The 25,610-nt window shown below is 34.0% G+C and overlaps 3 protein-coding genes across 4 annotated transcripts; 2 read left to right on the top strand and 1 right to left on the bottom strand.

The window, feature by feature from the left end:
* The first annotated feature begins 2,051 nt into the window (after window positions 1-2,051).
* On the top strand, window positions 2,052-7,239 carry LOC115959738 (bifunctional TH2 protein, mitochondrial-like). The gene is made up of 6 exons (XM_031078269.1): window positions 2,052-2,515; window positions 2,659-2,767; window positions 3,796-4,086; window positions 4,224-4,638; window positions 4,787-5,053; window positions 6,461-7,239. The coding sequence occupies exons 1-6, from the start codon at window positions 2,289-2,291 to the stop codon at window positions 6,871-6,873; spliced, it is 1,722 nt and encodes a 573-aa protein (XP_030934129.1). The 5' UTR covers window positions 2,052-2,288; the 3' UTR covers window positions 6,874-7,239.
* A 6,800-nt stretch (window positions 7,240-14,039) lies between these two features.
* On the top strand, window positions 14,040-17,815 carry LOC115960080 (MDIS1-interacting receptor like kinase 1). Its single transcript, XM_031078776.1, has 2 exons — window positions 14,040-16,835; window positions 17,099-17,815. Exons 1-2 carry the CDS (start codon window positions 14,183-14,185, stop codon window positions 17,503-17,505), a joined length of 3,060 nt encoding a protein of 1,019 aa, XP_030934636.1. The 5' UTR covers window positions 14,040-14,182; the 3' UTR covers window positions 17,506-17,815.
* Window positions 17,816-18,886: 1,071 nt separating this feature from the next.
* Window positions 18,887-23,761, bottom strand: LOC115960081 (auxin-responsive protein IAA11). Of its 2 annotated transcripts, none has more exons than XM_031078777.1 (5): window positions 23,146-23,761; window positions 21,056-21,393; window positions 20,311-20,437; window positions 19,410-19,471; window positions 18,887-19,319 (listed from the first exon to the last, which is right to left on the bottom strand). In XM_031078777.1, exons 1-5 carry the CDS (start codon window positions 23,502-23,504, stop codon window positions 19,270-19,272), a joined length of 936 nt encoding a protein of 311 aa, XP_030934637.1. In that variant the 5' UTR covers window positions 23,505-23,761; the 3' UTR covers window positions 18,887-19,269. The 2 variants fall into 2 exon arrangements, with proteins under 2 accessions (XP_030934637.1, XP_030934638.1); XM_031078778.1 differs by having other exon boundaries at window positions 21,056-21,390.
* Between the last annotated feature and the right edge of the window lie 1,849 nt (window positions 23,762-25,610).

The raw sequence follows: 25,610 nt of genomic DNA, 5'->3' as shown, positions 1-25,610 counted from the left end.
AATGTGATTTGTAATTAATAGATGGTTGTCTGCAGTTTAGATAGTGATGTTGTGGGTTTATCCCTGCGTCTTCTATTATCTTTTGAAAGATACAAATCACATTTTTTTTCCTTCTACTCTATTGTGTTTTTAGTTTAGATATTCAGTTCTGTTTTATTCCGCCAACTTCTCTTTTTTGAAGTATTTTGTATATGGCATATAGTTTGCCGGATGAAGATCTTTTTAGGATAATTTCACCATTAAAATTTTTAAATCGTATTAATCTATTTTTTGGGTCATGAAATGTTGAATATATAGCTGGTAGAGATTGAAAAAGCTCAATCGATTATTATTATTATTATTATTATTATTATTATTATTATTATTGATAGAAGTTTTGATCTTTTTGGATGTTAGAGGTTCTGGAATGGGTTTTGTTTGTGGATATACAACATCCAAAAATATAAAAGAAGGAAACTTTGTTTTTTTATATGTCAAGTCAAACATTGAAAAAATGATTATCAAAATATTTTTATGAACACAACTAAACACTAAAAAACAAAATAATTTTAACATATATTGTTGCAAAATATTTTACAATGAAACAACAGAACCTATAAAAGGGAAAAATATTTGTTTTAAGTTTTCATATATATAAAAAAAAAAAATTCTGACAATATATATACTATAATTTTTTTAATAGAAGTATTTTTTTTTTTTTTTTTGAGAAACATTTTAATAGAATTAGGAAGTACAAATTCTTGGTTCAAATAATTAATTAAGCTGAACACACTTTTTTTTGTTGGGAGTTGAGTTGTATGATTTGGAAAAGCACTGAGAATTGAATTGAATATGAATCAATCAATCGTGGTGGCCACGTAAGGCGCGTTGACAAAGCGCACCCCTGGCGTACGCACTTTATCCAAGCCAGCAGTCGCGCCCAGTCATCCTACGTGGCCTCTAACATCCCTGTCTTTGTACAATGCATATTTTACATACATAAATACCCTCACCCTTTTTGTATAATACCGAATTTAGCCCTGCCCCTCAATGCCCTTGTACTTTTTTGGGAGAGTAATTCCACTGTTGTAACAGATTTGAACTTTGATGTTTACTTTGAAAATATAACAAGGTATCAAATAATTGAGTTATCAATCAGTTAAGTTATAAAATTCTTAATAAAACAATAATTATTTTGAATTAATTTTGTAGACATTATGATGGGATTCAAATCATCTATACAATTTTTTTTATTTCATTTTATATTCTACCAATCATAACTTGTCATATGTTTATTTATTTTTTTATTTTAAACATTGGCTATTTTATAAGGAAAGTTAAACAAATATATGACAAATTGTGATCGGTGGAGCATAAAATGAAACACAATAAATGATACAGAAGATTTGTATTAATTTATAATGTGCTAACTACTTGAGCTATATGAGCAGTTAGTATCAACTTACCAGAATATGTGTCTTCTTATTTTAAGATAAAAACTTACAGTACTTTTCCCATTCAACCATATCAAATTTCTTAACTTGAATCTTATTTCATTTAAACATTCATTTTTATTCTTTTTTTTTTTTTTAATTCTCACTTTGTAAAGTACCTACTTATTTCATCATAGTTACTAAGACACAAGAACAACAAAATACTAATTTGGGAAATGAACAATGCAACCCCAAATATAGGGAGCACTATTGCTAAATTCAAAAATAGGAACAGATTAGTAATCTAATGTGGGTTATTTTTTGGGTTTTATTTTATTTTATTTTATTTGCTTACCCTATTTCACGGAAGCTGCTGTCAATACTAGATTAAAAATGGTAGAACTTGTAGTACTTGTTACACTACACTTAAAAATACTAAGAAGTATCTTTGCAAAAAAAAATACTAAGAAGTATACGTTAACCATGTCCTCACTCTATTCCAAAAAGAGTCCAGTCATTTGTCAATTACTCAATACACATTTTAGCTGTGTTGACCGCCGGCTCTCTCTCTTTCCGTATATATTAAAAATACATATTTCCCGCAAAATTGGACTGGTATAAAAGCACATAAAAAGAAAAGAAAAAATATATATAAAAAAACGTGAATAACAATCCAATTCACCAAACTTTGAGTCTCTTTCTGTTTCAGTTTTTTGTTGCAGTTGTTTTTAGTTTTATTTTTTTTCTCTCTAAAACAGTGTGCTAGTGTGTGAGAGCCCAGTCAGTTAACAAGTCCATTTTCTCTTTCTTTTTCTTGAATCTCTTGGAGATCGCAGCGAAGCCATCGCTGCGATCGCCGATACGACGTCGTCGTCGATGGTAGGAGGAGTCGTAGTCGGAGTCGGAGTCGGAGTGGGACCAGTCGTGGCGATGGTTGACGAAGGAGGATTGGGAAAGCGGTTCTGGATCAAGGTCCGAAACGACACAGCTGCGGTTCTCTACTCGCCGTTCTTCGTTTCTTTGGCCTCCGGTCACTTGCTCCCGGAAACGTTTCGCCATTGCATCTCTCAGGACGTCCATTTCCTTAGAGCCTACGCTCAAGCGTGAGTACAAAACCGAAACGTTTTCGCTCTCTCTCTCTCTCGCTCGCTCTATATGTAATATAAGCGTGTTTTTTCTTGAATCTGGAAATCTGAGGGTTTGTGAATTGGTTTTTTTGTTTGTTTGTTTTGTTTTGTTTTGGTAGATATGAAATGGCGGAGAATTGTGCAGACGATGATGAAGACAAGAGCGCAATACGGCGCTTGAGGAAACGCGTGCTTGAGAAGCTTAAAGCGCATCCTACTCTTGTCCAAGTAAGCTAAGCAAAGTTCTTTACTTTACTTTTTCATTAGGTCCTGTTTGTCTCCTGAGAAAAATAATTATTTCACAATTAAAGTTTTTTTTTTTTTTTTTTTTTGGATGATTCGAAAAGCGATCGGTGATTTCAATTTTTCTTGTGTCTTTCTTGATGCTTAATCTTTAGTGAATTATATCAAATTGATCTTCTTCTTTTTTAATTATATATATATATATATATATATATATTTGGTTCTTGGATGTTACTGATTGCGTGAAAGATAAGCAACGTTATGTATTAAAAAAATAATTAATATTAGTGTTGATCTTTGTTACTGAAATCATGGATGTGACTGAATTATTGTTATCATCATTGTATTCATGTTCAGATTAATAAATAATAATAAAGAATTATCTTGAGTCTTGACATCTAAGTACGTTTTTGAAGAATTAAATCAATGGTTTATTGCATTGATTAGACAAGTTTCATTCTTTTTCTTTTTCTATTTGTTGATCATGTAAAGTATCGGATTGATCTTTTACTCGAGTAATTTTTATTTTATAAATAAAATCAATCTTTTACTTATCACTAAAAAAAACTAATCAATGGATGGAAGTGTAACTTTGGCATTGATCTCTGCTATATTGATTGTTTTAGCTAATCAATCAACGTAAAACTAATCATTGTCCTTTATTTTCTGACTATGGTGATGGTATTGGTGAGAGAAAATTTTCCTTATGTTTGTGAGATTAGTTTTCCAGGAATCAGTGTCCCAAAAAATATATATTTATATTGGGTACGATGTTTTGTTTCTTGTAAGATTAATTCTATGTTGATTAGCCAGTTTCTATGGGCACCCTAAGAATCTGAGACCCCGCCCCTCCCTTTTTTCACATTTGTAACATGGATATTCAGGAGATTGTTTTTTTCTTTTAGACAAGTTATTAGTATTTACTATTTAGTAGGGTTTATTAATTTATGCCTATATTTTGTACTCTTGTTGGCTTTTATCATCAATATAATACTTACAGGATTATCATACAGGAATGGGGTTTTGAACTCCCAGATGAGAGCATTCCCATCAGTGCAACAGTCAAATACACTGATTTCTTACTGGCAGCGGCCTCGGGGAGAATTGAAGGAGAAAAAGTTCCTGGTAAAATTGCAACTCCTTTTGAGAGGACAAAAATTGCTGCTTATACTCTTGCTGCTTTGGGACCTTGTATGAGGCTCTATGCCTATATTAGTAGTGAGATCCAGGCTCTTCTAAAACCAGATGATAGCAATCACCTGTACAAAAAATGGATTGACAGCTATTCTTCTCAAAATTTTGAGGTCCGTCATATTTTCAGTTGCATTTACTATACACTTTTGTTCAAACCTTTTGTGTGTTAAAGTGTTAAAAAAAATGTGTTGAAGTTTTAGGGGAAATATGTGTCGTTAGTACTCAATAATCTTCTTTCTGAATTCAGGCATCAGCTTTGCAAATCGAAGAAATGCTGGATAAACTAAGCATTTCTTTAACAGGTGAAGAGCTTGAGGTCATAGAAAAGCTTTACCATCAAGCTATGAAACTTGAAGTTGATTTTTTCAGTACTCTACCAATTTCTCAGAAAACAGTGGTCCCTTTGGCTCGCGTGCATGACCCTGCAGAGCATCATCTTACCATATTTTGTGACTTCGACTTAACATGCACTGCGTTTGATTCCTCTGCGATATTAGCAGAGATGGCAATTATAACAGCACCAAAGGCCGACTCAGATGTATCTGAAACCCAACTTGCTCGGATGTCATCAGCCGACTTGAGGAACTCATGGGGTGCTCTTTCCGCCCAGTATACTGAAGAGTTTGAACAATGCGTAGATAGCATGATGGATAGCAAAAGAGGTTTACTAACTGACTGGATTGCCTCTCTCTTTATACTTATCAAAGAATAATAAATTTATGCTTGTACTTTGAGTTTAATATCCTGAAAAGTTTAGAAGTTATTCAGATGAGAATTTTCTGTATAATGACTACACTTGTGTTGTTCCAGCGGAAAAATTCGATTATGAAGGTCTGCATAAAGCCCTTGAACAAGTTGCAGAGTTTGAGAAAAGAGCAAATACACGGGTGATTGAGTCAGGAGTACTCAAGGGTTTAAATCTAGAGGATATGAAACGGGCTGGCCAGCGTCTCATTCTTCAAGATGGTTGTAGAAGTTTCTTTCAAAAGATTGTGAAAAATGATACCCTGAACACTGATGTTCATGTGCTTTCATACTGCTGGTGTGGTGATCTCATTAGGTCAGCTTTTTCATCAGGTATAATTTTCATACATACACACACACACATGGGGGAGTGGTGTTTCTGTAAAATTATCACTATGTAGAGAAATCTCTATGTAAGTTAAGAAAAATATTTCAAACAAATGTCAAAAAGAAAATATTTACTAATCTTCTTGATTCACTCTTCTAGATTCATTTGTATATGAGGGCTGTCAATCAGCCTATGTTGCTTCTATCAATAATGTGCTGTTTAACATACTCGAGATTGATAACAAGAAAATATATTTAGGTATCAAAATGATAAAATCTAGATTTATCAACATTGAGGTTTAGAGAAGGAATGGTGATGATGATGGTAGTGGTTTTGTATTTGAGCACTTTTTGCTGATTGACAAACATGTGCTGAGTCGAAGAAGAGTGTGATATTTGATAGATAAAAGAAGAGGAATATGATATTTGATAGATAATGTGTTTGTGATTAATCACCAATTGATCAACTGTAAAGCACAAAATATTTCCTGGATATTAAAGTTAAAAAATGATAGAAGGAATGCAGATATATGAAGCCCTGACCTGGTTTGAAGCGAAGCATAGACAGTGGTCAATTAACTAAAATACAGAAAAATGAGGGCTATCTGAGGGAAACCAGGTAGGGATATGAAGTTCAGTTTGGTTACGATCTAGTCAAAATGTTATCTCAGACCTTGTGAAGCTTTCTGATTGGGGGCTGAACTTAAATAAGTAATTGATTCATTAGTTGTTGCTACACACACATTCATACCATTGGCAATATCGATTTTCTACAAGTTTGTTTAACACATCATCTGGTTGATAAGGAGATGGAGATGCTTCAAGCTTGATTTGAAAGATGGTTCTTGAATCGTTACTCAGCACTAGATTAGATTGGCATGCTTCGGAACTCCAATTTTGTAGCTAGAGAATAATTGGCAGTCTCAGTTGCTTTCATTAATCTAAATGCGCGGCTTTGCTGCTTTCTTTCTAGTTTGTGGATGGCTCTGGAATGCAGATTCATGCAGTAAATCTGCAAATTCTGAAGTTTGGTCCACTGTCTTATGGTGGAATTACATTCTTGAACTTGATAGCCACTCTTTTTTTCTTTCTACTTTTTTTGCTACAATAAAGACAGGACACACACCCAGAGGGACACAACTCAGACTCTTCCCCTTGGGAGAGAAACGGAGGTACCACCTGGACTAGAGGTTGGGTGGTGATACCCACTCCCTTGTAAATTAGATTAATTTGACATCATAATACTTATAATGATGGGGTTTCATGTTGAATGAGATGTCTTTTTACATTTTTTAAGAGTATGCGTGAAACAATATTAGAGGTGATGGGAATGAATGTACCTTTCCTCTTTTTCCTTGTCTTCTTTAATGTTGGCATAGATGATTTAAGTTTCTTTTCTATTTTACTAAGCAGGGGACTTAGATGAGTTAAAAGTGCATTCGAATGAGCTTACTTATGAAGAATCTGTCACTACGGGTGGCATTGATAAGAAGGTGGAGTCTCCCATGGAAAAGCTTCAAGGCTTCAATGAAATTCTAAACAACTGCAACAGCAAAGGCAAGCAGTTGACTGTCTACATTGGAGGCGCAGTGGGTGACTTGCTTTGTATGCTTCAAGCAGATGTAGGCATTGTATTTGGTTCAAGTTCAAGCCTAAGGAAACTGGGAGATCACTTTGGTGTTTCTTTTGTCCCGTTGTTCTCTGGTTTAGTGAAGAAGCAGAGAGAACTTGTTGAAGATGGCTCCGGTAATTGGAAAGGGCTCTCTGGTACTCTCTATACAGTCTCTAGTTGGGCAGAGATACATGCATTCATTTTGGGGTCATAAGTACCTCGCTCTTTCTCTCTCGTGTCTTCTCGTTAGAAAAACTCTCAAGTGAAAATACATTACACAGTAGGATATATAGAGTACAAATGGTGGCTATTTTTAACTAAGGGCCACGGGTCAGCCCTCATTCTTTTTTTCTTAGGGTCTGCCGTCCAGAAATATATAGAAATTTTACTAGAGTAAAAAAATGTTAGTTAGAGTCAGATACAGTCTATTCTTTTGATTGATCTCCTGTATTCAGCTTCAGTTTTTCTTCAATGTTTGTCATTTGATATGTGAATTTGAAGTTTCAAACGTGTTCATCACGATAAAGATTTCAGTGGCAACTTAAATTCGAGGCAGAGATCTATCAATTTGTTTGTCTAATGTGTTTTTATGTCAATAGATGCTTTATTTATGAAAATTGTTGCTAGTAAATTATAATATTTTTGAAGCTCCTCTACAGCCTAATAATTGCATATACATGCACAAACTGGCTTGAATGTTCGCTAGTATAAGTTACAGGTATTATTTATGTAATTGAGTTTGGAGTTATCAGTGGGAACTCGTTCCTTCAGGACACTTGGGTGGTGGGATGAAATAGACTTAAAGAACATGTAAATTTGGAGTTCTCAAGTTCCTAGTGCGTTATTTTTTAGCCTGAATGGAAAATAGAATTAAAGCTCAATCTTTGAACTCCTTCGCTAATGAGAGGAGAGTTTGTAGTCTGTATTTGGTGGTCAATTTGTAAGAGTTGATGAGGAGTTGACTTGACACCGTTCAATGACAAAAGGTCAAGTTAATTGGCTTGTGAGTTGTAATGACTCCCCAGGTTCCCAGGAGACAAAGCAATCTAACGTTGTAGTCATAACAGGTGAGACTAGTTGATTGGCTTGTGATGACTCCCCAGCTTACTAGGAGCCAAAGTAAAAGTAAATCCAACCTAGAACTTGTCACGTGTAAAGACTTGTTCCATCAATGAGTTCTGAATTTCATCCAGTCCCATCCATAAAAAGAGGTGGAGGATAATAGTCTTCAAAATGCCACTAATATGTCAACTTACCAATAAAAATGGCTATATCTCAAAATTGATTGGAACGGAACACTTTGTCATCTAACCCACTACAAGGTAGTCTTTCACAAATCTCTTGCATTAACCCAAAAAAAACAACAATTCCAATAGGACTACAAAAGACATAATAATAATAAGTCAAAATGAAAATGAAATTTCTTTGTATAAATTCAAGAATAGTTATAATGACTAGATGGTAATGATAAGGCTGAAAGAGACAGAAATCAAAACTAGGTCCTCCTAGTGTCGGTATTGTTTTTGATGAATCCAGTGTCGGTATTGCTCCAGCGATTAAGAGCGTACATTGTTTTCTTAGCCACCCTAAGCTAAATAAAGGCTGTCTAGGACATTGCATGATTAATGGTTCACAATCTCTATCCCCTTTACTTTTTATTTTATGGTTTAGGGAGGATTTTATAACAATTTCTGAATTTTAAAAGTTTCTATTAAAATTTTTAACTTTCTAAGCTGTCTATTCTCATTTTCAACGAGTCACTTTTAATAAGTAATGGAAACTGAAAAAAATTGAACTTACATTTCTAGACACTTAAACATTTGTTGCAAAAACACTATATCGTATTTTAGTGCCAAAAAAAAAAAAACTCACAAATTGATTGTATTCTCATTAAAATGTGTTTAGTTATTAGGATTTTTCAAGTCGTTTTGTAGATTTACTGTAGTACCAAAATACTATAAGAGACTATATGAAATGTTTTCGGTGGTCAAATAAGTAGGGTTTATGTGGAGTTTTGTTATTTTTAGTTCAAAGAGCCTTATAAAGTATTTAATTGTGATAATTTTAATACCATAAAGTTGAGATTGATGAGTTTAAAAATTCAGAGTTTAATTTATAAATAAATAAGGTCAAAGTTGAGGTTTCTTATGTAATTAACCCTTTGTTTATTTGTGGGTTCTAATTAGTTTAACTGATAAAGTTTCTTGTCTTCAAATAAGAGATAGGGTTTGAATCATGTCTACAACAAAAACCAATTGGTGTCTTGATCTAATGATAAAGAACAATCATTACTAAATGAATGTTATAGGCTTGAAATTCCATCTTATCTAAATTTTTTTTCTTAAGAAAAACCCTTTTATTCATTGTTATTGTTATTATTACTTTAAAAAAAATAGTATTTTCATCCATAAAATACAGATCATGTTCCTTTTTTGTGCTTCAAATTTAAAAATCCCATTTTTTCGCCTGAAATTTTAAAATTTTCTATTTCCTCTTTAAGTCCACTCTTGTTAAGTTTTAAAGACAAACAAAACTCATTAGATGAGTTGAGCTGGATGGTGCCTCCCTAGACATGGGGGAACATGGGAGCCTCGGTTTGAACCCAAGGAGGAAGGGGTGGGGTATTTAAGTAGTCAATGGCCTAGTTAGAATTTTTTGTTTGGGAAGGCCAAATTTTGGTATAAATATGTTAGTCAAGAGTAAAGACAAACCCCCCACACACATGCATAAACATAGGTCATAATTTATAAATATATTGTATACAAAATGATTAACTTTGACATATGTATATTCACGAGATAATTTTTTAGGAAAACTTATCATCTTTTAAACCCCAATGTTTATAAAAAATATATCTTGTATGATATTAGACATGTACGAAAAATATCAACAAAAAGAACTTAGTATCTCCTATAAAAATTATGTTCAATGGTGATTTTTTTTTTTTTTTAGAATAAAATTCATCTTTTTATTGTGAAATTTATAACATTTTTACTTTCAATATAAATTACAAAATTATCTATCAAAATGAATAAAAAAGATTAATGGGACCACTGAAGTTTCCAAAGGCATGAATGATCCAAATTTTACAAAAACTAAATTTAGAAAACAAAAACTACATTGTCTCTATAACTACTAGACTAATTGGCAATTTTTTTTTTTAAGTGTATCATTGGACTAACTCAAATATATGGGTGCCAATTCCTATTTCGGTAGCTAAATCTTTGATGTTTTCAATAATTATAAGCAATAAAAAATAAATTTTTTTTTTTTTGGTGGCGGGCATTGCCCCAAGCACAAGTTTAGCTCTGCCCCTGTATGTAATAATATTTCTAACCAATTAAAAAATTAAAAAAAAAAAAAAAAACCCAAATAATATTTAATGGAAAAAAAAATAAATAAGAACGTAAACTATATCCTTATTGTCCAAAAAATATAATTTAGGTTCTATTTTCGTTCCTAAAATATGTATCCTAATAGAACACTGACAAGAAAGTAATGAAAGTAGATAGAACTCATAGAAGGACAAACAAAAAATAAAAAAAATTTAGGACCGGAAATAGAATATATACTATACTTTAAGAATGAAATTAGAACATATATTATACTTCAAGAACATTGAAATTGTGTAGTTCCAATTTCTAGTGTGCCTCCTTTCTAATTCTTAAAAATAATAATAATAATTTGATAATTAGAGGAGGGTTTTGAATCTTGAAAATAGCAGAAAACGTCAGTTGAGTTTTTTTTTTTTTGGTAAAAAAAATGGGAGGATTTATGATTATATGACACCCTCGAGCAAGGCGCCACCTGAATTAACCGACGTGCGGGAGGGTCAACTCCCACTTAGGATGCCCACCAACAGAAACCTGCGGACAGCAAGACTCGAACCTAGGTGTGGTGCACGAACGCCCGAGCCTTGTTGGCAACATCGGTTGAGTTATAAAACTCTTAGTTTTTAGTGTGACGTTTAAATAATAAAAAAAGTATTACAGATTGTCTCTTAATTATGAAAACTAACAATTTACATCAATTGTTTTTTAGGAAACAATTTACATCATCAAGTACTATAACAATATTAATGTGCCTCTTCTGTTAACATCTGTTAAAATCTTGTTGTGACTTGTGAGCCCACCCAAAAAAATGGTCCTACATATATAAAAACAATCTCGGTTTTTAGGCAGTTTAACCAAAATAATATAACAGACCATAAAGGAATAAATACATTGAAATTATTAAAATAATTATGGGTGTAAATTGTAAATTTTGAAAGTGGAGGAACTGATTTCCCAAATTTAGAAGGTGTAATGTGCATTTCATAATAATAATAATGAAATTGCTTAGCATCACATTCCACCATTCCAGGCTCGAGATCCCCTTGTGACACTAACTAATTGATTCTAAAGTCTAGTTTCTCTGCCCCAATAATCTTGAGATAATGAGCCCAGAAAATTATCGTCCATTGGGCCCAAGCCCATGGCCCAAGAATCAACCCGACCAAATGATCAAAAAATAAAATAAAATAATGAAAAGAAAAGTATTGTAGATCAGATTTGTCTCAATAATGTGAGTGCCCAATGATGGCCCAAACTTCATCCATGTGGGACATGTGCAATCACTACCACCATGATCCCATTTTCACTATTTCTCTCTCCCAATCTTCTTATAATTTTGAAAGAGTGATTATAGGTGTGGCCTGGCATAAAACCATGTGGACGCACATAAAATTTCTTCCCCTCTCAATGCATGAATGGATTCCCATATTATAAATTAAAATAGATGATCTCTAACCATTATATTTAAATAAAATAATATATCTTCCTGTTTTCAATTAAAATTATTTCAAATCTTTTTTTTACTTTTTTGGTAAAATTGAATTGTATTAACTAACGCAAACAACTATAGCAACATTCAGAAGACAAGGCCTCTCATGGTATAGCAACATTCAGAAGACAAGGCCTCTCATGATACAAGCCCAAATTATTATTAAAAAATATATTAACATTGATAACTCTATAAACAGACTATCAAAAAATATCATATCTTGATCAAAAGTTGAGTCTCTTCTAATCAAAATATGAACACACTTGTTCGTTTTACAAAAACAGTAACTTATTTTCATTTGAAAATTTTGGCTGATGAAAGTAATGTAATCCATAATAAGAGAAGTATGATGTAAACTATTATTATACTCGCTGGTTATCCATCCAAGCAGTAGTTTAGCATCTATTTTAAATCCATTTTTCCACTTAAAAAGAAATTTTATTAAAAATCTCTCTCTCTCTCAAATAATAGGGCAGGGAAGGAGGTAACTCCCAAGGAAGCTACTGTTTCACATGGCTTCCCATTCTAATTCCACATTAGCACTATTCTAGTTTCTAATATTAATTTAAAAGTGCATCAATTACTCTCTCTTTTTTTAAACATTTAATCCAGCAGGTCCACATGTGTGCATGTGTAAGTACAAAGGAGAGGAAAAAAGTAGAATTGTAAGTGAGAGAAATGGCGGTTGTTGGGCTCAGACCATGATTTATTATGTGAATCACTTTCTAACCATTTGCTTCTCTTTGCTGCTACTCAGGCCTGCCTTTATTTTATTTTGCATTTGATTTGTGCACTTCCTTTTTGTCTGCCCCTCTTTTCTCTCTCTCTCTCTCTCTCTCTCTCTCTCTCTCTCTCTCTCTCTCTCTTTTTATTCTTTTTTTTTTTTTTTTTTTTGAGTCGCATTCCCCTCAATTAAAAGGTCAAGTTTGTCACTTTATTTTTCTCCTTTCTTGTAATGGTTCTCAATAGTGAAAAGAAATTTGCAAGAGCGTTGATATAAGTAAATGAAATCTTTCATTTAATTGGAAAACCAAAACCAAAACCCAAAAAAAAAAAAAAAAAAGAAGGAAAAGGAATATAGAACTTCTTTCATGGCTAATATTAGAATTTTAAGGATACCTCTCAAATCAACATTTGGTGTGTGGCCAATATCAAATTATCCTCTTTTTCTTCTTCTTTTTTCTTTTGACAAAATAGGATTTAAATAAGAGAGGTTTGTTTTTATGTTTGCTTCATCCCATAACATGGAAAGATTCCTTCACACTTAATCATTGTGAATAGCTAACCTGCTGATTGAACTATCAAGGCTAATTAAACATTAAAGGCTAAGTGGGTAATGTGTAAGATCTGGTGGTGCTCTTAAAATATTTCCAAAACCTTATGTACTTTTCCAACTAACATGTTTACAAAATTTTATTTTATTTTTTTCTTTTCCCCCTTTAATTGTGTAATATAAATTTGAGTTATATGGTTTCTTTTGGCTAATTTAGGAAAAATAATTCCCAAAATCACATGGGTTCGTTTTTTATGCCAGGTTTGATCACATGTACATCAATGTCCTTTGTTGGGGATTCCCCACCTTTAATTTATATTCTCTATGCTTATATGGGTCCATGTTATGCATCATTCTGAATCTTTGTCATACTTAGAAGTTACCCTATACCTGTGGAAAAGTCTTAAGATGAAATCTAAATGATTTGAGCTTCAGGCTTTGGGTTCCACTTGCACACTCGTGTAAAGCCCCTAAAGATTGTAAAAATAATCTAAGCTTTTATCTATAATCTATTCCGTGTACTAGCCATAAGGTTTTTTTACATAGAAATTATATTATATCTTCCCACCAAATAAGAGCTGAAAAGTGAAAACCAACAACACTCTAGCTAGATAGAACCAGGTTATATTCAAGACATGACTAACACCACATTTTTTTATAACTGTTAATGTAACTTATTGTGATTGATGCATAATAAAAATGATTTCTGTAAAGACTGATAAAAATGATGTTTCCAATCATAACCCATATTAGCAGTGATGAAAAATATTGTGACTCTAACATTAGTCATAAGTTAATCCATTGCCAAAAGAAACTTTATTTTCTTTTGATCAGCAAATGGAGTGGAATGGCACATGAAACTCAACTTACTCTATGAGACACCACATATATACAGTATACTTAATACTCTATAATTGTTTAATCTATATTGGTAATAATTTTCTGAAACTAATAAGTGTTAAACTGAAATTATTAGTGGAAGAAAATAGTAAGAAAAACCAGTAAGCACATTATGACGACTCACTCAAGTTGACTATCATAGCAGAAACAGTTAAAAGAAGAAACAATGCATGAATTGTAAGAACACATTCCTTCCCCATGTTTAGTGTCGGAGAAGGTTCCAATAAGTCCAAACCTTCCCCGTCATTACTTGCTGATTAACAGCTGTTACAGTACCCAAGACCTCACGAGTCACTCAAAAAATAAAAATGGAAACTAATCATTCAAATATATTAATATTTATATACCAGCACATATGATATTAGTCAATCTTCTTTGCACTACTACTTCATAAAACAAACACAAACACTCACTCTCTAACTCAGTTTTTTTTCCCAAATCATCCATCTTTCATTCTAGCTGTTTCAGTCAGCTAGTGGAAAATGGTGGTAAACTGAGACATTAAGAAAGAAAAATAAGGAATAACAAGATGCAACTGAAAACCCAGTTGTTTTCATTGTTCTTTTTGTACTGTTACATTGGTTGTTATGTTATTGGCCTTGCTGCTGCAATTGATGATGAAGTAAATGTTCTACTTTCAATAAAAGCGGGTTTTATTGATCCATTAGATAGCCTCCAGAATTGGAAATTGCCGGACAATGCAGCAGGAGGGAATGCAACTCATTGTAACTGGACTGGAGTTTGGTGCAACTCCAATGGAGCTGTTGAAAAGCTAGATCTCTCTCACTTGAATCTCAGTGGTAGTATCTCAGATGACTTGCAATGGCTAAAAAGTCTCACTTCTCTCAACTTGAGCTTCAATGACTTCTCGTCATTCCCAAATTCAATTTCCAATCTCACAGCACTGAAGAGCCTTGATGTCAGCCAGAATTCCTTTATAGGAAACTTTCCAGGAGGCCTAGGAAGGTTGGCTGGCCTAATAACCTTAAATGCTTCGAGCAACAATTTCTCAGGTTTTCTACCTGAGGATCTTGGAAATGCTACTACCTTGGAGATCCTGGATCTCAGAGGGAATTTCTTCCAAGGCTCCATTCCCAAGTCCTACAAGAACATGGACAAGTTGAAGTTTCTTGGCCTCTCTGGTAATAATCTCACAGGGAAAATACCAGGGGAGCTTGGGCAGCTTTCATCACTAGAAAAAATTATTCTTGGTTATAATCAATTCGAAGGTGGAATCCCAGCGGAGTTTGGAAATCTCAGCAATCTCAAGTATCTTGATTTAGCAATTGGCAATCTTGGTGGTGAGATTCCAGCTGAATTGGGAAGGCTAAAGCTACTAGAGACAGTATACTTGTACAAGAACAATTTTCGAGGCAGAATTCCAAGTTCCATTGGCAACATCACTGCATTAATTTGTCTGGATCTCTCTGTTAACATGTTGTCAGGAGAAATTCCAGCTGAGATAGCTGAGCTGAAGAACTTGCAGCTCTTGAATCTTATGAGCAACAAGTTGTCAGGTTCAGTTCCTACTGGACTAGGAGGGTTGACTCAGTTACTGGTTCTTGAGCTGTGGAATAATTCTTTATCAGGCTCATTGCCCAGTGATCTTGGCAAGAATTCACCATTGCAGTGGTTGGACGTGTCATCCAATGCATTCTCTGGTGAGATTCCACCGAGTGTGTGCAATGGGGGCAATCTCACAAAGCTCATTCTTTTCAACAATGCCTTTTTGGGGCCAATTCCAGGTAGCTTATCAACATGTCTCTCACTTGCCCGTGTTCGAATGCAGAATAATTTTATTTCTGGGACAATTCCTGTGGGGCTTGGCAAACTTGGGAAGCTTGACAGGTTAGAATTGGCAAATAATAGTCTTACTGGTCAGATCCCAGATGATATTTCTATTTCTACATCGCTTTCTTTTATTGATTTCTCTCATAACCACCTCCAATCTTCTCTGCCTTCCACCATTCTTTCCATTCCAAATCTGCAAACCTTCCTGGCCTCAAACAATAACTTAGAAGATGAAATCTCTGGCCAATTCCAAGACTGTCCTTCACTTTCTGTGCTTGATCTCTCATCGAACCATTTCTATGGAAGCATTACAGCAAGCATTGCTTCATGTCAGAAATTGGTATCTTTGAATCTCAGGAACAACCAACTGACCGGAGAAATCCCCAAGGAAGTTACAATGATGCCCACTTTGGCCACTCTTGATCTATCCAACAACTCTTTGACTGGTGTAATACCAGACAACTTTGGAATTTCTCCAGCCTTAGAAATGCTCAATGTTTCATACAACAAACTAGAAGGACCTGTTCCAACAAATGGTGTGCTAAGAACTATTAACCCGGATGATCTTGTGGGAAACCCTGGTCTATGTGGTGGTGTTCTCCCTCCCTGTGGTGGAATTTTGGCATTCACATCAGGACAGGGGAGATTGCATGCTAAGCACGTCATTGCTGGATGGATCATTGGAATTTCATCCTTTTTAGCAATTTTAATTGCTCTTTTTGGTGCTCGGACCCTATATAAAAGGTGGTATTCGAATGGAAGTTGCTTCGAAGAAAGATTTGAAACAGGCAATGGTGAGTGGCCATGGCGATTGATGGCATTCCAGAGGCTTGGTTTCACCTCTGCTGACATTTTGGCTTGCATTAAGGAATCAAATGTAATTGGAATGGGGGCTACTGGGACTGTGTATAAGGCTGAGATGCCTCAACTAAATGCAGTTGTAGCAGTCAAAAAGCTATGGAGATCATCAGCCGACATTGAAACTGGAAGCAGCAATGACCTTGTTGGAGAGGTGCATGTCCTTGGAAGGTTAAGGCATCGAAATATTGTTCGGTTATTAGGATGTCTTCATAATGACACCAATGTAATGATAATTTATGAGTTTATGCAAAATGGCAACCTTGGGGAAGCCTTGCATGGCAAGCTAGCAGGAAGATTGCTTGTAGACTGGGTTTCAAGGTATAACATAGCACTAGGAGTCGCGCAAGGGCTTGCTTATCTCCACCATGATTGTCACCCACCTGTTATCCATCGAGACATCAAATCAAATAACATACTACTTGATGCAAATCTGGAGGCAAGGATTGCAGATTTTGGGTTGGCAAGGATGATGATCCGGAAGAATGAGACAGTTTCAATGGTGGCTGGATCCTATGGATACATAGCTCCAGGTCAGTTACTATGATTTTATTTGCAATAGCTAGCAAATGATTAATTAGTCAGGCTGTTAGAGATCTGAAAACTGGTTAGAATAAATACATACTACTCGAAAATAGTTCAGGGCTTTAATCAATTTAGGAACTCTATTGACCCATGAATTTGTCTGTACTTAAGATGATGGAGTAGATTAACGATTAGGGTGGATTGCAAAGAAACTTGTATATACTATATATGCAGTGCTGACAATTTTGTAATTTTTACAATTCCTTTGCAGAATATGGATACACCTTGAAGGTAGACGAAAAGATTGACATATACAGCTATGGAGTGGTGCTTCTGGAGCTTCTCACAGGAAAGCAGCCATTAGATCGCGAGTTTGGAGAATCAGTCGACATTGTTGAGTGGATACGAAGGAAAGTTAGAGACAATAAAGCATTAGAAGAAGCACTAGACCCCAGTGTAGGAAATTGCAAGTTTGTTCAGGAAGAGATGCTATTAGTCCTTAGACTAGCACTTCTTTGCACTGCCAAGTTCCCAAAGGATAGACCCTCCATGAGGGATGTAATCACAATGCTAGGAGAGGCAAAGCCTAGGAGAAAAAGCAGTAGCAACAATGAAGGAAGTGCAACTAACAAAGACAAGCCTGTCTTTACCACATCACCTGTAAATGGCCTTCTGTAGGAACAAAATTGAGTTCCCCCTCTGGCCGTGTCATTGTTACATTTGTTCTTTTGTACCTAGAATTGCCTTTCTTTGATGTTCGTAATCACTGTTTGATATTTGTGTCTATAGGATATTAACGGGTATATGAAATTAGATTTTTTCTTGCAAATAAAGCCATCCTTTTTGTGTAATAGCAGAGATTGTATTCAAGAATAGACAGGCCTATTTGTATTCATTCTTAGAGTAACATAAATAAATTGTCTCATGTGAAGGAGGAACGCTCAAAAACTTGGCTACCATGCCATTCATTGACCCATGAAGTACAAGATTGAACCGTAGAATTTACTTCAACTCATTAGACAAATATTCTTTCCTTCATTTATTAGTCAAGATGTTCCCCAGTTTTCTTCACAGTACTCAACAATTTGGGGTACACCATTAATTGATAAGTTACACATGAAGCCTAACTCAACAAGCATGAAGCCTATACATTTCTTAATTGATAAATTACACACATCCAAATGAATCTTCATCCTTCACCCTATTCTTATAGGAAAAGCTGTCATTTGACCCAAACCTATTGCGGAAAATTTAATGTTAATAATCTTTTAGAAGCTGCTTAGCTAACCTTTTATAGGCCTTGGAAAATTTATTTACCACTTAAGAATCTCATTTGACAATATTAACCTAAACCATGGTAGCTGTTCCGTGATATCAATTATTTATACCACCAGGTCCATGACCAAACTTTTGGGGAACTCAAATTTTCCATGTAGAGAGTAAAAAAGAGAAAAACCAATCCGTAGATTTTCATGACCATGAAGTCATTTGGCTTTTCCTAGTCTTCTGCTCATTTCAAGGCAACAAAACTGGTCACTATGTCGTTATCTTATCTATGTCGGAATTATTGTAAATTGGTTGCAGACTTCTGAATGATGCTGCTACTATTATTAGCTTGTGACAAATACATGCCTCCTAATGCGATCCATCCAGCCAATGTCAGTCTTTTAGTCACAATATCTGAAAATCTAAAATTAAAAGTCCTAGATACATACCAAGCTAAAACTAGTGAATGATAGGCACATTAATTATCCCAAAGCACAAAGGATTCCAGCAAGATAACTTATGTTGGTGAACATGACAAAATAAATTGTAATTAGGTACAAGACAAAATATCAAGCGATCCTGTTACTCAATATCTTCTCAATCATCATCATTTCCAAACATGAGATTTGATTATGACAATCCGATATTGCCATCAATTTTCCACCTTTGATTTTATTTGTATTAGAGCTTCATATTAAGCAAGATCTGTTAAATTAGGCCTTCAGTAAAAGATCATAATTTTGTAGGCCGTGAAGTTTTCCCATGAAGGATTTTACCCAACACATTCAAAATCTCTCCATTAACCAATAATAATAAAAAAGACCCATTGTAGCCTGCAGAAAGCTTAAAACAAACACATTGAAACACTCACATTTACAGCATAAACAAACAATATTTACTGAACTATGCATGTGTATAGCAGTATGACATTGAAAACTAAGATGCCTGTGGCTTCCAAAAGGCAGGGATAGAACTCCCAGGAGTATAGTAACAAAAACAACTGAACAGAAAAAATATACATATATTTATTCAAGAAAATCACAACCCAAAACAAATAGAAGAGCCGTGGATCAATCATTACTTTTCAAAATGCATTGACTATGCTGTAACTTTCTCTCTTTTGTATATCACTTTCAAGCCATGTATCGTCAGTTGCTAAAGTTCTGAAAACCAGGTCTAGATGGGATTGGTTCTTTGCCTCCCATTCCTTTCTTCTGACCTTGGAGCTGCAGATTAAGAGTCATTTTACCACATGATACAAGTAGAAATGCAGCTTTCTAGAGCTGAAACCTAGTGTTGATTGCAAAGCTACTTACCAAGTCCCTTAGCTTCAGATGTCCTCATAATTTTTAGCCTCCTTACAGAGTTAATGAACATCCTGAATGCAATTTAAAGAATAAAAAAAAGAATTTAGATAATCAGACCAGATTATATGACAAAACAGAGATCAAAAGGTAGAGGATAAAATCACCAAGAGTACATAAAATTTACTAAAAAAGACAAACTCAGCTCAAAGTTCATTTCTATGATCTTGATTTATTAATTTGTGTGTTTTTTTTTACCTATTCCAAGACTCAACATTCTTTACTCTCACATTTGTCATGGAACATAAATCCTAGAATAAAACCCAGAATGTTCACACATGGAGCATGGAAGACAATTATCAAGAGAGCACTTCATTGAAGCTCTCCCCCACCTACATGACCTGAAACTTTGAACCTCAGCAGCAATAAGGTTCATAGTTCCAAGGTTATACCCCATTTAACATTATAGTGAGCTCTTCCTAGCATTTCCAACAAACATAACTCAAATTCAAAGCTAACAATTGATTCATAGTACACGTCATGACACAAAGAAATTGGAATGAAAAATAATGAAGATGAGTTTTTGATCAATTTAGGATAAATTCAATGGCCCTTTGCCAAATAAATTCAATGAGATTAATGGCTGCAAGTGTCTTGCACCAATCTTGCATATTTCTATAAAACAACTCAAGTTCATGTATTAAGAATCCAGGCAGTTATTGACACATTGCCTAACAAAACAACCACCACCTGCATTATGACTGTGGTAACCAGGCAATGCCAACACGACACCTAAGTAACAAATTAAGTACTAGGTGGACATGGCAGTGTCACAGTACTGAGAACCTTATCCTCATGAATTCCTAGGCCATTCATAACCTGATCAGATAATGATGAAACATATTATACATACCCCCAAGGAACATCCCCAACAAGCATCCAGTCTCCCTCTTTGTCTTCATATGTAAGCACAAAATCAGATGATCCACCCAGCATTTTTGATGATCTTGTTGCTTTGTCATGTTCCTCCCCACTTGATCCTAATCAATTGCCACCACCACCACTTAGTTTAAAAGACATAAAAATAAAATAAAATAAAATCCAAATCATGAATAACTATAAACACACGCTATCATCCAAGACAAAATCAATGAAGAAGGATTGGATGAAAAGCAATTCTTAGATTTGACATTTTGCTTCAATCTTAAATTATCCAACGCTTCTACTGCTTCAAAATTTAGAGAAAATATTATTGTTCCTATATGGAAATTTAAAAATTGTTGGAATACTCAATGGAAAAAGACTCAATATTAAGGAATCAGTTTTTGAATGTACAAAGGCTAACGCCAAAGTTTCAAATTTTAACTTGAAAGCTTTGCTTATATAAGAAGTAAACTAACAAATGAAACTCACATTAACTAGTGAACATAGATCTCAAATTACCCAATCTGGATTTATTAAAAGCTAATAAGATAACAAAACATCACAATATTTCATTTTTGAGTCACATTCCAAGTCAGCTTGTGCACAAAACATAGAAGTAAACAACAATTAATTGTGCAGAGAGACCTGGCTTTTTAAACCATAAAATCAGTCTTTGAAAGGGTTATTGACTCTTCATTCTGAAATTTAAAATAAATGGTATAAGAAACACTCACGTATTGAGCTAATTGTTGAAGTTGATGTGTGAAACATATCCTCCAGAGTTTGTGCCAAGGTTTCATAGCATCTGTGTGCACTCAGATCAACCTTCCTTCCAATAGGAGTTCCATCCATATTCACTTTCACAAACAGAGAACTCCTTAAGCGCCCATTTTCTTTGGCACTACCATTGTTCTTGTCACTACAATTGTTAGTTCCCTTCCCAACCACAGTATTGCTGTTTTTACTGTTCCCAATCAGTGAGTTGAATTCTTCAGTGGCTGGTAATTTTGCTTGGTTGACCAAACTATTCATTCTATATGATCTTATAGGAGGCCATCCCACAACCTGACTGCTGCAAGAATTTAATAAGAACATCAGTGGAGAAAACAAAACTAAGACAACAGGTTGCTGAAATGCAACCACCAAATTCAATAATATGTAGCACAAATAGAAAGAACCAACGTCAACAAAATCTCAATACCAGAAAAATTAAGATTTTTTATATTTTTTTCCCATTTTACAAGATTTTTCTGCATCTTCAAGACAGGTAATTAGATCCCGAACGGTAATGACAGAATTAATGGGCCATGGCATCAAGAAGCAATTTTATCTTATAGAATAGGCATGATACTGCCAACAATCTACTCTACATAAGAAACTTTCAAACAGCAAAAATCTACTTAAAACTCTTCAGAAGCCAACAAACACATGTTGGTGAACCACTCCTTATGATGTCAAAATCACCAATTTGATGGCACTTTTGGACAAGACTGTCAAGCAAAACCATTAGTTCTGCTCCATAATGGTTTTAAAACAAAAGACACAAATGCAACAACTCCAGCCAGGACAATGTTGCTGGGTAACCATACATGCTATTCCAATGTGAAAGAATGTTGAGAATAATGAAAACTTCCCATTCCAATGTGAAAGAATGTTGAGAATGATTTTTTTTTTTTTTAAATTTATTATATTGGAAAAGAAGTGACAACTTAACACAGCTTGACTCTGAAAGCATTCTCAAACATTTTATGCCTTTGAAATACTCTGTTACGCTTATTGTTGTATTACATTAGGTGGATCTACTGAAATAGAATATTGGATCAATTGAAGGATTGATTTCGATCCACGAATTTAAATTAGTAAATGCTATAGTACAGCTGATTTAGAAGTGTCAGATCCAATAACATACACACTAACACACATGCTATTCTTATTTGCATCACATCAGCAATGTATTAAGATGTATCTATTGTGGATCCATCTGTACCCATCATCGAATTTACTTGGAACTTCATAAGAGTTGTGTGAAGTGTGAACATAACTTATCATTGACTCTCCTGCAATCAACCAGGATCTAGGATGAAATCATGCCAATATTAGTCTCTTGTGTGATTTCAACAATTGCATTAAATCAATGCAATCTAAAATTTCAACTTTGTTATATTATAATCTTTAGTGTCAGCTTGTCTTAAAATCATTCATGTTAGTTGGCGTCATGTTTGAGGAAAACACGGTAACTTTATCTTCTTGAAAACTATTGATTTGAGGGATATGCTTAGATGATTCTTATTCCTTGTGGTTTTGGGTGCCAAGTGGGAGACAACTATTTATTGGATTTCTCAATTTTTTGAGACCAAACAAGAGAAAGCTTGGGTCTTCCATTAGTCAAAGGAAAAGCAGGGCACAAGTCCTATCACCAATGGTTTTGGGGTCATTAAAATTTGCAATTTATCACATGTAAGCGCGTACGATTATTTATGGGAATTAAACCTCAAAATAAAGGTAATCAAAAGCACCATACGTTTATAAGTATCAGATCTATCAAAACCCAACAATAAATATTCCAAAAAAAATCCCAAAATAAACATGTGACAGATTCAGAACAAACCCCCACACACACACACACACACACACAAAAAAAGGCATAGTAGAGAGAGATCGAAGTTATGAACTGACAACCTGAGGAAAAATATTATTATGATTAAAGGCACATAAATTAAATAGCTTGAAATTACAAAGTAACTTAAAACAGTAAGCAGAAAATAAATAAAGAAAGTAAAAACACACAATATCCTAATTCCTATAATCCTAAAGGTCTTATTACCTGGCACCATTAGCAGCAGCAACAGAATCAGCACTTCTCTTGGTCCCAGCAGTAACATTAGCTCTGCTCAATGAGGAGGAACAAGAAGAAGATGAAGATGACGAAGAAGAAGAAGCTGAAACTGAAACTGAAACTGAAGAACCCACAGAAGGAAAATCCTTGGCAGTCAAAATCCTAGCATAGTGTTGTTGGGGCTTGCAAGCAGTACCACCAAGGCTTAAGCCAAGACCCAACTCAAGCTCAGACTCATCTGGGCTAGAAGAATCCTCAGAGGACAAGACTAGGTTGTTGTCCTCCATTGACAAAGTGGATACCGACCCACTTCTTGTAGCACCTCCAAGAACAACAACACCCTGCATCAAAAATCTTTCTAGTTTTTTTTTTTTTTGGTTTTCTGTGAAAAAAATCTCTGAGACCCAGAAGTTGTTTTTGAAGAAGATGGGGGGACCAAAGGAAAGAGGTGGCGGGTTTAAGAGGGGGTTGGTTCTCAACAGAAAAAGGAAAGGAGGGGACAAATTGCAAAAGAAGAGAAACGTGTGGGGTTTGTTTGGTTTTGTTTCAGGAAGAAAAGAGGAAAGGAGTTGGGTTGGGTTGGGTTGGTGTGTGAATGGTGGTGATGAGTGAATGGTGATGGTTTTTTGTGACTAATTTATTGCACCATGGCCCCCACCTGTCTGGTTTATGCGCCTCCAATCTATTACTAATCAATCTTGTTTACTTCTTATTATTATTATAATAATAATAGTATATTTTCTCCTTTCCTCCTAGGCTCCTACCATCTTTTTTGTTCTTCTTCTAGAATGCTTCCTTCCTTGTAGATATTCTCAATTTTTCATGAAAATTTTCCAATTTTGTAATCTGGACTATTCACACTAACCTCAATGCACTTTTGGTTAAATTTTGATTAAAATCTTCACTTTTATTACTTTTAGCTAATTCGCTAGTGCATTATATTCAGATTACGTTAAGATTAAACTTATATTAAATCGTTTTTTTCTTATTTAGTTTACTTTTGTTATTATTTATGAGTTTTATTACACTTTTTGATACTATTCATGAGTTTCACTATATTATTTTAATTAATTTTTAGTTTTATATGGTTACTTGTAATACTTTAGAAAAGAAAAAACCAATTTCAACCAAATAATTTGTTTTCAAATAACCCTTAATATTATATTCCTATTTCATTTGACCAGTATATCATATTTAATATTATGTTACTATTTCATTTAATTATTTTTTTTATATTCAAATATCAACTATATTATTTCAGTTAACTTTTAGTTTTATTTGGTTATTTATAATATTTTAGAAAAAAAATTAATTTCAACTAAATAATTTGTTTCCAAACTACCCTTAATATTATATTTCTATTTCATTTGACCACTACATCATATTTAATAGTATGTTACTATTTCATTTAATTATTGTTTTTTTATATATTCAAATATCAATTTTTCTTCCCCCTATATGTCTTCTGTCCCCAACTCAACATTTTCTCAAACTTTCTAGATCGGACAAACACAACCACATCAAACCTAAATAGATCCTTGTCGACAACGCACCACCAGATTACTACCCAATGGGGAGAGCTCAAGCTTTGCGAGTCCTTTTTGTGGAGAGAGAATATAAAATGGTAAAATAAATTGGATTGTTGAGCTACAAATAGTTTCTCAATACATGTATTAAGACACTATTCAAAAAATTATTTTAGCTTACAGTTTGTTGAAGCTAATGCAGGAATGTTCTGGGGTGAGTTTAGTTATAATCTTTTTGAAATGTTATTTTGGTGAAGCTAATGTTAGTGCTGGTAATGTAACTAATAGTTATATACTTCTTTCTCAAAAAAAAAAAAAAAAAAAAGTATATACTTTTTTCTAATTTCTCCATTTTTAGGCAGGGGAGAAAGTTATAATCTAAGGTGTCTAATAATTCATAAAATAACTTATGAGATTTATGAGGTTTTTGGTTAAAAATTCTTAATCAATACTAAGAATTTTATAGATCAATTGGCATTTATTGAAGTTTTTAAAAGAGATATGCTACGTTTGAATTCAACTCTCCCCAACTATTAAATTATCATCAAAATAAAAATATCAGATCCATTAAAAACATTAAGAAATGTCAGTTATGTTACAAGACTTTTGACAGATGAATTCTCTTTTTACTAAATTCATGTGTTGGGAAAATGATCAAACCTGTCACCCCATTTTTTTCAATTCAATTAAAAATCAAAATATAAGAAGACCACAAAAACGAAGTATAAGTTCACTAGCTTCGTGCCTAGTAGGACCACACCACACCAGGAGGATTATGCCAAATTTTGCTTATAGTAGTTGAGTTAACTAAAATTGAGCCTAATCTGCCGAATATTGCCCAATATAAGAGCATCCACAGCAGTGAAGCTAAAAATTTAGCTTTTTAACTCCACCAAAAGTTACGTTATCTATTTTACCTATACACAT

The sequence above is a fragment of the Quercus lobata genome, chromosome 9 (genome assembly GCF_001633185.2).
Source record: "Quercus lobata isolate SW786 chromosome 9, ValleyOak3.0 Primary Assembly, whole genome shotgun sequence".
Classification (NCBI taxonomy): Eukaryota; Viridiplantae; Streptophyta; class Magnoliopsida; order Fagales; family Fagaceae; genus Quercus; species Quercus lobata.
Note: the sequence above shows the minus strand (reverse complement) of the source record. Positions and strands in the feature narration are given on the sequence as shown.